The sequence below is a fragment of the Corylus avellana genome, chromosome ca5 (assembly GCF_901000735.1).
Source record: "Corylus avellana chromosome ca5, CavTom2PMs-1.0".
Taxonomy (NCBI): domain Eukaryota; kingdom Viridiplantae; phylum Streptophyta; class Magnoliopsida; order Fagales; family Betulaceae; genus Corylus; species Corylus avellana.
The window spans coordinates 18,606,586-18,619,877 of NC_081545.1; the positions used below are offsets into that span (position 1 = coordinate 18,606,586).

The 13,292-nt window shown below is 38.3% G+C and overlaps 1 protein-coding gene across 2 annotated transcripts in view; it reads right to left on the bottom strand.

The window, feature by feature from the left end:
* Positions 1–2,920, bottom strand: part of LOC132183330 (callose synthase 7-like) — a 28,199-nt gene extending 25,279 nt beyond the window's left edge. For both annotated transcript variants that reach the window (XM_059596741.1, XM_059596740.1), the window contains exons 1-2: positions 2,374–2,920; positions 604–704 (exon numbers count right to left, since the gene is read on the bottom strand). In XM_059596741.1, the coding sequence (XP_059452724.1) occupies positions 604–704; positions 2,374–2,575 (303 nt within the window). In that variant the 5' untranslated portion in view covers positions 2,576–2,920. The remainder of the gene's footprint in view (positions 1–603; positions 705–2,373) is intronic.
* Between the last annotated feature and the right edge of the window lie 10,372 nt (positions 2,921–13,292).

Genomic DNA, 13,292 nt, shown 5'->3' on the forward strand with positions numbered 1-13,292 from the left:
CATTATTTGCAATTTCCTACTAAAAATTGCACATCTCACCTTTTCATAAAAGTTAATGGTGTAAACCAGATCAGAGATGGTATTAAGCAGAAAGCAAGAAAACAGAAAACTGAAAGAGATCCTACTTCCTACGTTATAAACTATGCAAGAGAGATACAGCCAAGTAAGCAATAAGATGTTGAGATTAAGCATAACAACAACAAAGCAGCTCATAATTATTAGCATGGTTTTGTTGCATAATATAATGATCAGGAGTTTGTGGGAAGTCTCTTCACCACGACATCTTCTAACTATTAAATTAGTGGCATCATAGAATGGAGCTAAGATGGTGCTAGACACTGGGTTTTTGTGAACACCTAAAAATAAGAAGAGAGCAAATTGGAAACCAAAGCACAGAATCCTTGCAATCAATCAAACAGCCCAATGTCTTTTACTATAGCTACAGTCTCACATTAACAATTATTAACACCCATCTACTTCATACACAAACATGAAATAGGCAGATTTTCATCAGAAGCGTAGTATACAAACGTTGTGAACAAATAAACCAAACCATCCTCCAATGAAGGAAAGATATTACAATAACCCATAAAAATCAACTACCCTTTCAAGTCTGTGCAACAGATACGTCTTGAATTGGCGAACACGTCGTCCATTTGATGATGGATCCATCGTATGTGCCTTCTCAAACGCATGGAAGCGGCCTAATTGAAAAAAATTATAGAAGGGTCAAAAACAAGAATATCATTGGCTACAAAAGCATCCAGAAAGCAATTATGTGCTTGTTGGAATATCTTAAATGACAAGATTCCTTGTCAGTGTCCATTAATTTCTATGACATGATTTCTCGCTCAACTATTCTATTCACAGTAAAAAAGTATGTGATTCACATAATATGGTGCAGATTCAGATTATATTTCTCATTGGAATAATACCAAATATACAAGAAAAAAAAAATATGTACAACCAGAGAAGCTCAAGTCCAGAATAGGGTCATAAAATCTATGCATGCAAGATCATCATTACAACAAGGTTAAGACAAAAGAAAAGCAATATATAAGACAAGCCTAAGGTAAAATTGGTCAAAGAAGACAACCAAACGGCTTGACAGAGTAGCATGTCAATGGAATAAATATCCAATTCAACTAAGCCTTATTCCCATAGTCCAAGGGGCACCCTTCCATTCTGTGTGGAGCAATGTCCAACTCTTTCCCTTAGGATGCATGTTTCTTGTGACTGAGTTCTACATTGGCTGTTTACCAAGCACCAGAGTCCTTTAGTAGGGATTGAGACCAGTATTGTGAGGCGCAAAATTCGCATGTCCAATAAAGAAATGCTCTGGTGGTGAGAAGATCACTTCTCATACTGCGTTTTTTTATTTCATTTTCTTTTCCTTTCTTGAAATTCTTTATTTATGGAGTTCTCCATAAGATCTTGCATCTGCTCCATCCTCCCAGTAACAGTTATTATTCCATGTCAGTCTTTTTTGTTGAAGAGTTCCCATTGTAGTCACAGCAAGGTTTGAGCTGCGTCACTCATCTTTGGCTTTTGCTCATCCTGGCATTTTGAAATGCTTCTTTCTGATGTTTGGGAAAGAATTCCATTCTGTAAATTCAAAATTACACTGCATCTCCTTTGTTTCTCATATTGTTGTACGTGTTATATTTATTCAAAATTCAAAATTACATTCTATAAATTCCATTCTTAGTCGTGAACCTTTATGCTTTAGAACTAGTCTTATATTTATCCTCAGTAAGTTTGTGAACGTGTGTATTGAGTAGAACGCAGAGTAGTTCCCAATTTCTGATTCATTGTTTTCAACATATCCTGAGATTAGCAGCATTTACACATATCTAAGAACCACCAACACAATACAGTTGCTTCTATCAATGACGTTCAGCAGCGGCTCACATTTCAGTCTGCTGGTGTTATCTTAATTCTAATCAAACTGCTAAGAGTCGTCTATCATTTATGCAAATATTCTATTAAACGCCACCCTCTTGACCTCATCATTTCAGTAGCATTACAGTTAAAAGCAAGGCAGGCATGTTTATAATATTTCTGATAATTTCCATATCTCAGAAACAAATATCTAATTTCAGTTACAATTTCATTATCTCATGATAAATTATTAAAAATTAAAAAACTAAAAGAGTTCAAATAGTTTTCTACATTCTTCACCATTCAATTAAATTCAGAATGAGCCCGCTCAAAACAATAAGAATAAAGGCACACACACACACACATATATATATATAAAAAAAAAAAAAATCATATTATTTAACCCCTACAATAATATATAACAGAAAATAGTATCACAATCAACTTAAATAACTAAAGATTGTGAGTGCGCGCGTGAGCGAGAGTGCTTACAGAGATACGCGACTCTGCGGTTCTCTTTCTCGACCTCATTGGCGACGCGGAGGATGGGGACGACGGGTGCGAGGGAGTAGGGAACGAGCTCGCTGTCGTTGATGGGGTTTTCCTCGTTTTGCAGGTCCACGTTGCGCGTCGGCGCTCGCGTCATCCGCCTTGACAGATTCCGCGGCGGCCTCGTGCCGCTGGTGCTCGCCATCGCTACAAGCTCTCCAAATCTTCAGCAATGAATTCACTGAGTAGGAGGAGGAGGAAATTGTTTGGTTTGGATGAGAGTGGAGGAAAGTGGGACTGAGGAGCCTCATGCTTTCCTTTCTGTTATAAAAGAGAGAGAGAGAGAGAGAGAGAGAGAGAGACAAGAAAGAGATACTTTGGAAGTCGAGTGGGGCAAGGGATTGCCGATGGAGGAAGAAAAGAAGCAAGGGCCAAAGGGAAGAATGCCTTAATGGGAGAGGAAAAGAAAAGCGTTGGTGGCGATGTTGCTGCCGGTGCTTTCTGCTTTAGAGCTTTTGTTTCTTCCTTGCTTTTGTTTGATAAATTGGTAATGGGATGATATATGGTGTACTTCAGTGCACAAAGTTTGATAAACAAATGGATGATAATCGCCACGCCTTTTGCTTTTTGGAATTCCAACAGTTTTCTTTGGTTTACATCGGAGGCTAAAAGGGCGCGGGAACTTGGATGGAGTGAGAACCTCAACTAAACAACTTTTGGATTCATTTTTTTATTTTGAGAAAATTTCACTTTATATTCTGAACCTTTTTATGCGATTTTGACAAGTTCTTGAACTTTAAAATTTTTCAATTTTGACCCTTAAACTTTCAATTGCTCTTAATTTGGACCCTTCCATCACATTTAGCCATTAACTTCTGACAGCAACACCTAAAAAGACTAAAATACCCCATATTTAGGTTTTTTTTTAAAAAGAAGAAAAAAAAAAACTGCGAGTTTGGTCGAGACCCGCTCTGGCAGTGACCAATGACATGCCACACGGGTCTCAGGCCAAACCCGCGTGGGTCTCGGCTCACGTCCAGATTTTTTTTTTAAAATTTGGAAGGGTAAATTTGAAATTTTTAAAAAAATTTAGGGGTATAAACGTCATTATCTCACTTTTAACATTTTGCACCGTTTACTTCGACATAAAATGGTTTCCTTCGTAAAATATTTTCAGGAAAGCCATTTTCCCTGAAAATATTTTCCATCGAAAACATTTTACATTGTTTACCTTGCACATGAAAAATAATTTTTTTTTAATATCTTTTTTTATATATATTTTTTCCAATAAGATCCCCGCCGGGACCTGCATGGGACTTGTTCGAGACCCTGCAAGGACCTGCTCAAGACCTAGCCGGAACTTAACCGGCACTTGTCCGAGACCTCGCCGGGACCTACCCGGGATTTGACCAGGACCCACCCGGGATTTGCCCGAGACCCACCCAAGACTTGACCAAGACTTGACCGGGACCAGCCAGGGACTTGCCCGAGACCCCGCCGGGACCTACCCAAGACTTGACCAGGACCTGACCGGGACTTGCTCAAGACCTGCCCGGGACTTGACCAGGACCCCACTGGGACTTGACCGGGACCCGCTCGAGACCCTCTCGGGACATACCCAAGACCCCGTCGGAACTTGACCAGAACCCGCCTGCGACCCGCTGGGACTTGACCGGGACCTGCCCAATACTTGCTCGGGACCTCGTCGGGACTTGCCCGAGACTTGACCGGGACCCCGTCGGGACTTAACCTGAACCCACCTGAGACCCGACCGGGCAAGTCTCGGGCGGGTCTTGGGCAGGTCCAGTCAAGTCTCGAGCAAGTCCCAGGTAAGTCTTGGGTGGGTCTCGGTCAAGTTTTGGTGGGTCCCGGTTAGGTCCCAGGCAAGTTCAGTCAAGTCCCGAGCGAGTTTCGGTCAAGTCCAGGGCAGGTCCCAAGCGGGTCCCGGTCAAGTCCAGGGTGGGTCCCACTGGGGTCCTGGGCAAGTCTCGAGCGGTTCCCGGGCAGGTCCCGGGCGGGTCCTGGTCAAGTCCCGAGCAGGTCCCACCGGGGTCCTAGGCAAGTCTCGAGCGGATTCCGGTCAGGTCCCGGTCAAGTCTCGGGCAGGTCCCGGGCGGGTCCTAGTCAAGTCCTAGGAGGGTCCCGGTCAAGTCTCGGGCCGGTCCCGGGCAAATCCCTGGCGGGCCTCGGTCAAGTCCCGGGCGGGTCCCGGGTGGGTCCCGATCAAGTCCCGGGAGGGTCCCGGTCAGGTCCTGAGCGGGTCCTAAGCAAGTCCCGGTTAGGTCTTGGGAGGGTCCCAGTCAAGTCTCGACGAAGTTCTGGGCAGGTCTTGGCAAGGTCCATCGATTTAAGAATGAGATGCTCATAGTCGGAAAATGGTTTACGGTTTTTAAAACCATAAACCATTTTCCGAAAATTAAAGAAGAATTTTCGGTCAAAAGGAAAATATTTTCCGTTGACCACTATTTTACGTCAAAGTAAGCACCGTAAAATACGAAAATCATTTTCTGGAAACCATTTTACGTAGATGTAAACGGAGCCTAATGAAATTTACAAAAATATCAATGCTTGATCTTAGCAATTTTTTATTTTAAAAAATGTACATTTTTTAGAATTTTGATAGATTTAATAGAAAAGCCTAATGGTTGGGTGTCATTGAAAAAATTAAAAGTTCGATACACTAAATTGAGAGTTTTCGAACTTTGTGAATTTTTCTCCTTTTTTTTAGGAAAATAGTTAAAGAAAAGGGTTTGCATTTTATGAAGTATGATGAAATTTATAGATAAATAATTAAGTATGAGATGTTGTTTTTAATTCGAGGAATGATAAACTTCTCAAAAAAAAAAAATTCAAAAGTTGGCTCCCAAATGATGTGTCATCATTCCAGGAATTAGTGACACATTTCTTAAAATAATAAATCTCATGAGATAATGATACGTCATTTAGGAACCAACTTTTGGAAAGAAAATTTGAGATGTGTAGCATTTCTCTTTTAATTCAAACATTTTTCTTTTCTTAACCTTTAATCCTCAAATCCAAGTGCAATCATTTTGAATTTGACGTGAAAGACTCATCCTAATTAGTAAACTTAACAAAATCTAGATCATACAAATGAAATGAAATTTATTCATTACATTGCACCGGTCTTTATGTGTTAAATGTATGAATAGAACCATGTACCACATATATTTTGAGAAAGAAAAATATTGATATTTTGATAATAATAATAATTAAATTTATCATACCAAATCATTATATTTTTATTTTTGTGTTCGCATATTCATGTGTGAAAACATGTTTTTGGGTTGTCATGTTTAGTCTTGAGTCAAGAATTAAGTCGGTACAAGACATGAAAAGTTCAAGTTTTTGAATGTAGTCTAACACAAACCTAGTCAAAGTAAAACGGTCATATCTTGGTACTACTCTCGGAGAAGCACTATTAATTCCAGAGTTCTGATAAATTCATAACCATCATGGCTTTAAAACACATTATTGTCATGAAATGTGTAAGTATACATATAAGCACATCCCTATCTTCATACCCAGGCGATGTAGGACGTTACAATCACCCCCTCTTAAGATCTAGCATTCCCGCTGGCGACCCTCATAGGATTAGCCCATTCTTAGCGTCCCAACGAGTGCCAACTAGCGATCTTCATGGGCTTGTGCATGCTCTCCTCATCTTAGGCTGGGCAATGGCTTTGATACCATTTGTAACACCCCACCCTATTGACACACAATATTGTCCGCTTTTGGCTCCCCCTAACCAGACTTCCTAGGAGGCCACCCATACTTGTACTACTCACATAAGCTTGCTTAACTGCGGAGTTCTAATGTGATTATGACCATCACGGCTTTAAAACGCGTTGTTTGTCATAAAGGGTGAAAGTATACATATAAGCACATCCCCATCTCCATACCCAAGCGACGTGGGACGTCACAGAAACTCAATAAGTTCAGTCGATGACCCGATAAAATTGTTCTAACCTAGCCAATTTAACCTAAAAACTTCAATTTCCTCCGAATATTTATAAGTTTCATAAGCCACAACGTTTAGAAGTCCCATAGGCTATTTTTCATAATTGTTGGAGAGATTCCTAAACACCTTTTGAGCTTAAACATATTTGATTACTCTCCTTGTTTATCATCAACCAAACCACCAAAAAAAAAAAAAAAAAACCAACTAAAACTAAACAAAAAACAAATAAGCCACCTGAGTTGTAGCGGACAATATTTGTTCGCCAAGGTGATTCATATATAAGAAGGCTAGAGGTTCTGGAGCCACTATAATGGGAGGCAAATAGTGTTGGGAATTGTGCCCTAAATCCTAATTATTTTATATTTGTTTCAACATTGAAATGTTTGCAATGAATATATGTTATATTCACTAATTAAATGATTTGAGCATATGCCATATAAAATATCTTTTACATGCTTACTACCAAAGTTCATCATAAATATGATGCATGTGAAAAGTCTTAGGATTACATTGAATATGGTTTTAGGTGTTAGTAACGTGGTTATCATACAATGTCTTAGTCAATAATCCTTGTAGCTTAAATATATAAAGTTTGCCATCGATAAATGGAACTAGGGCATTCCATTTTGGGTATGACTGTTACACATCGAATCTTAGTGATCTACCTTGAACAAGCCAAGCGGTGACTTCGGATTGATTCGTAGGTGCTGAGAACTTAAGGTACTGAACGGACCAAGAAGTTGTATTTCCACAAAGATACTGTCTATAAGGAAAGACAGTAACTCATCAAATACTACTTAAGACTTTGATTCTAAATCCTGAGGAAATTGTGGACTCATATATTTCATGTAGGTTGCTTTGATGTATCAAAGAGTCAGACCTATCATCGGTTGAACTAACCTCAATACATTGGGTGATCACATGAAAATATTATGGGAAAGCTTTTTCCAAGAGGGAATCCAAATCCTTTGTAGGAGAACAAAGAGATAAGAAATTTCCCATTGTTTTAGATTTTATGGATATTATTTTCAGAGTCTTTGGCCGAAGCATTTTGGTTGGCATACCAAAATATATACATGTGCTTTGCACAACTATGAGAATAATGTAAAATCAGAGACTCAAAGATAAATAGGTAGAGAATTAAGTGGTAGTACCTTTAGTCTTAATTCTGTTACGGAATATTTCATGGAAGAATTATAAGTTAACATTAAGTAAGTCAAAGGGATTAACTATTTTATCAAAAATATTTATTGGAGTGCAGTCACAATTATTTAGTAGAATTAATTGTGATTAAAATATTATTGCGTAATAAACATGGTTATGAACATATTTAAGCCAATAATATTTCTCCCTTTAGGTCCCTCACCAAATGGATGTAATTTGACCATAATAATGCTTTTTATTTATTGGGCTAAATGTTTCAATTTATTTAAAATGTGGGTTAGAGATATATTGGAGAATTGGGTTTGGGATAAAACCTAGAAGCCCAGTAGACAAGGTACACGCATAAGGCCAGGGAAAATTCCTTGGCCCTATGCGTTGAGTATGGTGGGGGAGCTTGGGTTAAAACCTAAGCCTAGGGCCCATCAGCATGTGGTAGACGAATGGGCAAGGGAAAATTTCCCTGGCCCTATGCGCTACTTTCTAAGGAGGTGGAGTCTAGGGTTTTTACAAGCCCCAGCTGTCCACTCCTAGCAATCCCAATGGAACTGGGTTTTCTACTACTACTCCTACTTTGTCCTACATTGTTTATTTCACAACCTCTGCTAGCATGTTAAGCCTATAAATAGAGAAGAGCGTAAGTTCTCGAATCACTCATCCTATTAAGTTCTCTTGATAATTAATTTTCAAAAACTCTCTAAGAATTAATAGTTCTTGTGTTAACTTACGAAGAACAAAAGTTTAAGATTTGAAGAGCCAAGAGTCATTGGTGAGAAGATCTAGAGGTTTCATCATCCCTGAGATTTGTCGTGTTTTTGAAGAAAGAAGAACTTGTCCTTTGTATTCTTGAACAAGAAAGAACATGTTCTTGGAGAAGCAAGAAGATTATTGCCCAAAACCAGGAGTGGCCGTTGATATCAAAGTAAGTATTCTTCGTTCTTGCAATTTTATTTTAAATAGCAACTGTTCTTTACATGTTTTTCATAAAGAGTTATTGGGCATAGAAATTTGATTATTCTGCTGCGCAAATATTTTGATTTGCAATCCTATTCCCAACAATTGGTATCATAGACTACTTTATTGAAAACATGGTGAAGAATGTAGTTTATAGAAAACTGTTTTTCAGTTTTTTATTGCTAAATTCAGAATTTTTTTCGGGGACTTCCAAATACTGAAAAGTTTGTTTAAGATTTGTAACATGTTCTCTAACATGTTAGGATCTAAACTGAAAAATTTCAAGTCGTTTGGAGTTCGTTTGCTATTTTTATTTTGAATTCAGCATTTAGGACAAAGTTACAGTTTTTTTGCAAGGATATAGGGATTATGATTTTTAATATATGTTTATGGCAAGTCCTAATAATTGTTTGAGACTTGTTCCTGCATGAAAAAATTGCAGTTGACATTTTGGTCGAACCAGAATCGTATTTCGCTTTTTATCGAAAGAGATATGACCATTTTACTATTTGTCAGCACGTTTGAAATTCTAGATTTCTACAGCTAGGCCTGTGAGAATTAATATTTTGATCTGATGCTATAGACAAGTCCTAAGAATATTTGGACACTTGTTTTTAATTGAAAAAATTGTGTTTGACGCTATGGTTTGAAAGGATTTATGTTTCGAGTTATATCGAAAAAGTTATGATCCATTGAACATTCGTCAACAAATCTGAAATTCAGAAAATCATGTACCCAGTTTTGGTTTGTAAAAATTTGTTTTGTGTTATAATCAAAGATTTGTGAAATTTTGATTATTAAAATGTTGTATACCTAATACAATGTATTTGAGACACAAAAGAAATTTTTTACAAGATTAATTTCATAAAAGTTTAGCTATTCTTGAAATTGAGTTTCAAGTTTATGGCTAAAGAGTATGAAATTATACAAAGTTTTCTTAGGAATTCTTTGGTTAGCAATAAATGATTTTTATTAAGTTAAAATCTTTTGATTGCTTGTGGGTTATTGTAATGATTGAAAAGTCATACAAAGGTGGTACCATGGTTGAAAAACCAAAATACCACAAAAAGGTTAATTATGACATACCAATCATGAATTTAATTCATTGATTGAATGTTGCCTTTGTGACTATGATCCATGGTGAGTTTTGTTGATGGAGTTGGTATGAAAAACTACCAAGCTCTTAATGGACAAGTTATCGAAAACTTTTGAGAAGATTGAAATTTTTTCTATTAAACATCAGAAAATATGGATATGGGTTAAGGTTCCTAATTTAATTAGGAAAGGTTGTTTCTTTGAAGCAAAAGAGGCAATGTCTCATGTTGTGAAAGAATTGTAACTATTAACAAAACCCATACGTTTTTTGAATCTAGAAGTGTTCATCATAGATTTATCATAAATGATGAAGTGAGGGCACCTTGCCTTAGCCATGGACCTTGCTCCCTACGGAAGGTATCTTTTACTTCATGGATTACATGATAGATTTCCTAAAGGGATAGAGGAGATTGGTTATGTGCTCCCTACGAAGGGTGTCTTTTACTTCATGGATTACAAGATAGCTTTCCTAAAGGGATAGAGGAGATTGGTTAGAGCATCTCCAACAATGGTTGTTAGTTTAGCTAGTGAAAAAGTACAACTCACTACTCTAGCTATTGCCTTTTCACTACACACTCCAACATATCCCTCAGCACCTACAGACGGTTCTATTGCTTTGATTTTCAACTGCTAATGTTCTGCATTTATTATCACCTACCCCTCCTCCCCTGCATCTCTATGCATACTGCGCTTCTACCCCCTTCGTTTGGTATCAGAGCCATAAGAGTTCCGATCTGTTTGCTGCCTTGATTATACATCTTCTCTCTTTCTCCCCCCCTGAGTGCACAGTCTTTCTCCCCTCCTTTTTGTTCATTACCTGTTATCCTTTCTCTGTGTCGAGATCCTAGTCACTTTGATTGTAGCACAACACCCCGTCAGTACAGTTTCAAGTTGACACCCCGTCACCTCAGTTTGCGAACCTGTAAGTCCCGTTTGAAGCCCAGGAGAGGCGAGTTAGGGCATTAAGTAGGTGCTGAGGGCTAGGCCAAGGGTCTGCGCAACCTGTATGTTAGGCCAAGGGTCTGCGTGTGCTAGTCATACACTTAGTGAGGACACACTTAGGAAGTTTACCAGTGAGTGAGTACCTAGGATGAGATCCTTTAAGACTTCACCCAGTGAGTGATTATGAGTTTAGTTTGTATGTCATAATGTTCAGATCTAATTCTTCTGTTAGCTCTAATTCCAGTTTGCCACAGGACGTGGTTAACTATGAAAACATTTTGGTTGATGATAATGCTGATTTTAGTAAGTGGAACATCCCCAAGCTGGACGCTAGGGATATCTACAATACTACTTGGTTTCAATCTTCTTTTAAGATTCAATATTCTGTCAAAACTGTTGAACAGACCTTTCCGGTCTCGGGTAATAATCAGACTATTACCTTGTTCAGCAAGCGTTTTGTTAACAATGCTCTTGCAAAGAAATACAGATTTTTGCATGTTGGTTCTGTCCAAGTTGCAGTCAAAGCTTTGACTCGACTCGGTATTAATGCATCTGTTTTGCTTTGTTTGCGTGATGCTCGTTTTCTTGATTTTAAAACAAGCATTATTAGTTTGATTCAGTCATCTTTGTTTGGTGGCCCTGTCCACTTTGATGTTTTCCCAAACATGACTTTGAGTTTAACCGATGTTCATATTCTGAAAGCACTGACGCTGAATATTCTCACATCTGGTTATAACATGGAAGTTGGTAGCCATCCTATAGCTATCATCTATCGTGTTTATTACAAGTTGATGAAAACAAATCTTGATCCACGTGCTGTGATTAAGAATACTGGCGAATCGACTCTGTTGATTCAGAGCTCTACTCAGAATGCTCATATTAAAACCCCAAAAATGATTCGGTGGTCGGAGATTGAACTCCCCAACGAGTGGCTTTTGGAGAATGTTGCAAAACCTTCTCGAGTAGTTAACGATGCCTCTAATCTTGATTACATCCAACAATACATGGATGGATCTGTTAAAATCAATTTTGCTGATTTGGGATTTTCAAACAGAATTGAACGTCCCCTGTTGATTAACGAACGAAGGAATTCTTTTGCTGGTTCAACGACCTCAGAAGGACTCCGTCGTAGAGATAAAGATGTCGACGAATCCCTTAACGATTCTCCTCATCTTCATCCCACTGTTAATCCTGGTTTGAAACTCAAAGGAATTTCCACTGATTCCCAAGTTTCATCTACTTTTTATTCCACGAAAAATCATCCACTGACGGATGACGATCGCGGATCTCTTTCTCCCTCTGCTTCTGATTTTGTTGCTCCAGTTACATCTGATTTTCCCCATCAGTGTAATGTTATCACTGCCCACATCAAAGACTTTTTCTCTGTTATTGATTGGAAAGCTTTGAACAAAGATTTTTCTTCAAAAGAAAATCGTGAGTTGCGGCATGCTTACCGTGCTAAGTATTCCCAAAAGGAACGAGATCGTATCAAGGTCCAATGGGCCGAAGCTATGATCGAGTCCCAGACTCACATTTTGTTTTTTGATTTTCTCCAAAAACATTTTCCGGACGAAAATGATTTGAACGTTGTCAAACAGAAGTTTGTTAAAGAGGATAAATCTGTCGTCAGATCTTCCCATCCTCCCACTACAAACACTCTTCTGGATGTCAACAACATGGTTGTTAAGTGTTCCCCTTTCAAAACTCATGATAAGGACCCTATCACGAACGATAGGAGAATCATTGAGCAAAACAATTTTATTTCCCAATCTATTCATATCATAGGTCAACAGTTAGATCGGATTGAAGAAAAATTTCTTCTTCTTCCTCTGATTTAAAGTTTTCCTCTGTTCCCCCAAAGATTGAAAAACCACTGATTTCTCTCCCTGATTTAAAGAAATCTCCTGGTTTAAAAACCACTTCTCAGAAGAACACTGAGAAAGTGAACAAATTGCTTGCAGAACTGACCGAGTTAAAGACGACTCGTGCCAGTACCTCTGGTCAGAATTTTGCCATGGAAAAAGCTTTTTCATCTGATTCTGAATCCTCTGCTGATTCCACAGATTCTGACATCAAAGTTCTTGAACAAAACTTTGGCAAGATTGAAATGGAGCCAAAACTCCAAAGGATCTTTGACGGATCTAGAACTTTCAATCAGACAAAGAATTTTTATCCAAAACCTACCCCTCCTGATTTACAATTTGAGGAAAGGTTTTTGCATACTCAATTTTCTGTTTCTGCTGATAAGTTGTATGAATGGAACATTGATGGTTTGTCTGAGCAAGAACTGCTCAACAAGATGAATCACATGGCCATGGTTGCTAATGCCTACATCTCAAACCACAGTAAAAGTCAAACTGATATTGTGGATTTACTTGCTACTGGTTTTTCTGGTACCCTTCGAAATTGGTGGGATAATTATCTCACTGAAGACAGAAGAAACCAAATCAGGAAAGCAGTAAAGTGTGATGAAGAAGGTATACCCATTTTCAATGAGGACGTTGGCATGGGTGAACCTGATGGTGTTAACACCTTGATTTATACAATTATCAAGAATTTTGTTGGAACTCCCTCCAACATTACTTCTCGTATTTCTGATTATTTGAACAATCTTCGATGCCCTACTATGTCTGACTATAGATGGTATCAAGATGTTTTTCTTTCCCGTGTTATGATGAGGTCTGATAGCCAAAAGCCTTATTGGAAAGAAAAGTTTATTGATGGTTTGCCCTCATTATTTGCTCACAAGGTTAAAGATGAGTTGATCAGTACTGACACTGGTCTCATCGAT